This window comes from Triplophysa dalaica, chromosome 7 (assembly GCF_015846415.1).
Source record: "Triplophysa dalaica isolate WHDGS20190420 chromosome 7, ASM1584641v1, whole genome shotgun sequence".
Taxonomy (NCBI): domain Eukaryota; kingdom Metazoa; phylum Chordata; class Actinopteri; order Cypriniformes; family Nemacheilidae; genus Triplophysa; species Triplophysa dalaica.
The window spans coordinates 4,675,752-4,678,736 of NC_079548.1; the positions used below are offsets into that span (position 1 = coordinate 4,675,752).

Sequence of the window (2,985 nt, forward strand, 5' to 3'; positions counted from 1 at the left end):
ACCTACAACCAGTTAATGAGGGACATCTGTGTCAAATGACTTGATCATAATTGTGATGGGTCATAAGATGAAGTCCAGTTGACAGATGAACTTACACAACACCACCACAGGGGGCACTAACACATGCCACACTGGCACTTCACTTAAGCTTTCGGTAAAACATACATCATTTTACAAGATTTGGCATCTGATTACTCATTTATTCACCCTCCTGTCATTCAAAATCTGAAAATGACTGTGAAACACTAAAGAAGATATTTTGTGAAATGTCTCAGTGGTTTTGTGTTCATATAATGGAAGTCAATGGGGTTCAGTGTTGTTCGGTGACCAACATTCTTCCAAATATCTTCTTTTGTGTTCTGCAGAAGAAAGGAAGTCATATAGGTTTGGAATAACATAAAGGTGAGCAAATAATAATATATTTTTTATTTTGAGGGGAAACTATCCTGCAATCTCAATCTCACAATACCTACGGTGCATCTTGCTGCGAGATCTATCCAACTGTCCTTCATATCTTTGATTGCTGTTTGGAAGCGTAATTAAATTCTGTTTTTTAAGAGAAGACGTTAATCCCATAGCGGAGTCAGCTTTGAATAGATTCCCTCACTCTCTTTCTGCAGTGGCCTATTTGGGTTGGTGCCATTTAAGAAAGCGGGTAAACAAATAATTATCTACATTAATGTGCTGATATTCAAGGCCATCTGGAAATCAAGTTCATAAGCATATATTTCGTCAGTCTTGCGTTCAAATATAATCTGGATTCCGACTTCAGTCAAAAGTGAGAGAAGTGAAAACTGAAAGTCGAAAAGAAAGAGGGCTGCCGCAGAAATGAGAACATTTGAACTGAAATAATCTGCTTTAGTTGACGGCCAATAGCTTAATGTCTACCCAGATCAAAAACGTAAAAATCAAGCTATCAGAGGTCAGACCTAAGCTAACATTGAGCACGTGCTCCTTCTCATGCCAAGATTTAGGCAATATCACCATGTAATAGGTTTTGGGAATTACTTCAATACTTGAAAACCCACTGTTCTCTAATAATGCTAAATGTGCACATTTTATGCACTGATTCGTCAATGCACTCTTAAAAAATGATTTTGACTAAAATATTTTTTTGTGCAAAAGAAAGATAAAATGTTCTTTCGTGAAATAACCTTTTAGGATCCTTAATTTTTGATTTACAGATGCAAAATTAATTCAATGTTAGCTAATAACATTCATTCATTTTAATATTTGGCTTTAAAGTCAGAATACTGGGGATGCATATAAATAAATATTTATATTGCGATCATCAGAATACAACAACAAACAAAAATGCAATGCAACAATCCTTAGACACATTGCCACTTCACACACAACACAGTCCAAAGTTCTAGAGAAGTAATAAGTTGCATCCTGCACAATTATTCTATAAATAAACTCTTTAAGCTTTTGTTCTGTTTGACAGACGACATGTGGGCGGTGACGGTCTTCCTGTGACAAGTGGAACAATTTTAGTAATGGCATGTTAGCCTGCATGTGCATGTGTTGTCCTAATCCTTATAAACACTAAAGCATGTAAACTGAGAGGATATTACACACTGCACTTCAGTATTCACCATTATAATGAGAAAAATCCACAGCACGTGTGTTGAAAGTTTGAGATCAAAGGGGTCAAAGTTTTCACAGCTCTGAACACTGCGTTTCATTTTACGTAGCACGTAAAATATCATAACGAATAAACAGGGTGCTTCACAAATGCAATAATGCAACGACAAAAGAAACCTTCCTGCACAATTTCTGGCGAATCTCCCACATACGAGCAACATTTCACTCGAAATCGCCGTTACAAATACACGAGCGTAAACAAGTGACATGATGTGCGTTTAGTCCGATGAGATCTAGAGCGCGAGCTGTTTTACTGAGTTTTGCGCAAGTCTCAAACCCTCCCAAAAACATTCTGGAACAATTATTTCTTGGCGTATTATCAATATAAATCCCTCTCTCTGCGTTTACCAGCATTTTAAAGCAGAAATAAAAAGAGCAAAGTTGATTAAGACAGCACGTACCATTGTGGAGCGGGGAATATTGCCAACAGTCTCAAAGACCCATTTTACTCCTCTAAAAAAACTTTCCCCCCGAAAAAAAGACCGTAGTGCCCGAGGAAACTCAAATGAGTCGATTTTCTTCGTTGATACCGGAAGCACAAGAGCCGGATTGCGGGATGGGCCCGTGGATCGCGCAAAACGAGCAAGTTTTACGCACGGAAAGTTAACATTCGCCGGACTCTCCGAGGTGCGTTTCTTTCTTTCAGCAAGTTCAAGCGTCTTTGTGTGAAGGCGTCGCAACGCAGAAGGTTCGACAGGACGGTCCTAACGTTAACCGAATCTCTCCGTAACGAATCCCTCCGGTCTGCGTCGGTAAAATGCGTCTCCAGCGGCTTCGGTCGAGATCGCGCCGACTGCAACTTTCTCCCTGCGCACTTTCAGATCAGCTGTTGCAGCTCATTGACGCTGGTTGAATTGGTGCTCCATCCGTCCCACCGGAGACCTGCTCGTGGTGATCTCCATGACCTCCTCCTCCTCCTCAGTGCAAGGATTACACGATCAATTATTTCGGAGAGGACGTCATTTTGGGCAAAGTGGAAGTTGCGAAATCTTACGCGAGGCGGAATGGATAAGCTTTAACGTTGGTAACGTGAATAACGGTGACGCGCTTACGTTTCGCATAAAAAGTCAAATGAAATTAGAACGCGTGTTAAGTAGCCTAGAAAGGAATAGTTGCCTAAATAAATGTGCTACTCCTACGTGGCCCGTGCATGCAGGAGCGGTCGGGCTGATCTGTGGACGTGAATGGAGACGTGGAGTGGCTGGTGAATTATTAATAACCGAGAGCGCTTCACAGTCTGTCGTGTTCACAGAGGAACCAGAACGGCAGCTGGGGGTTTAAGGGAATTAAATACGGGCTTGTAGCGAAGCGGGGACGGCGAGGGATTATTCCGTTCAC

The 2,985-nt window shown here is 41.2% G+C and overlaps 1 protein-coding gene across 5 annotated transcripts in view; it reads right to left on the reverse strand.

The window, feature by feature from the left end:
* Positions 1-2,985, reverse strand: part of nfixb (nuclear factor I/Xb) — a 133,785-nt gene that overhangs the window by 102,869 nt on the left and 27,931 nt on the right. The window contains exon 1 of one of the 5 annotated variants that reach the window (XM_056752182.1): positions 2,049-2,625. The exons of 3 other annotated variants lie outside the window; for them this stretch is intronic. In XM_056752182.1, coding sequence (XP_056608160.1) covers positions 2,049-2,051 — 3 coding nt within the window. In that variant the 5' untranslated portion in view covers positions 2,052-2,625. Of the gene's footprint in view, positions 1-2,048; positions 2,626-2,985 lie in introns of those variants that run through there. One more of the 5 variants, XM_056752187.1, reaches the window with a different exon arrangement.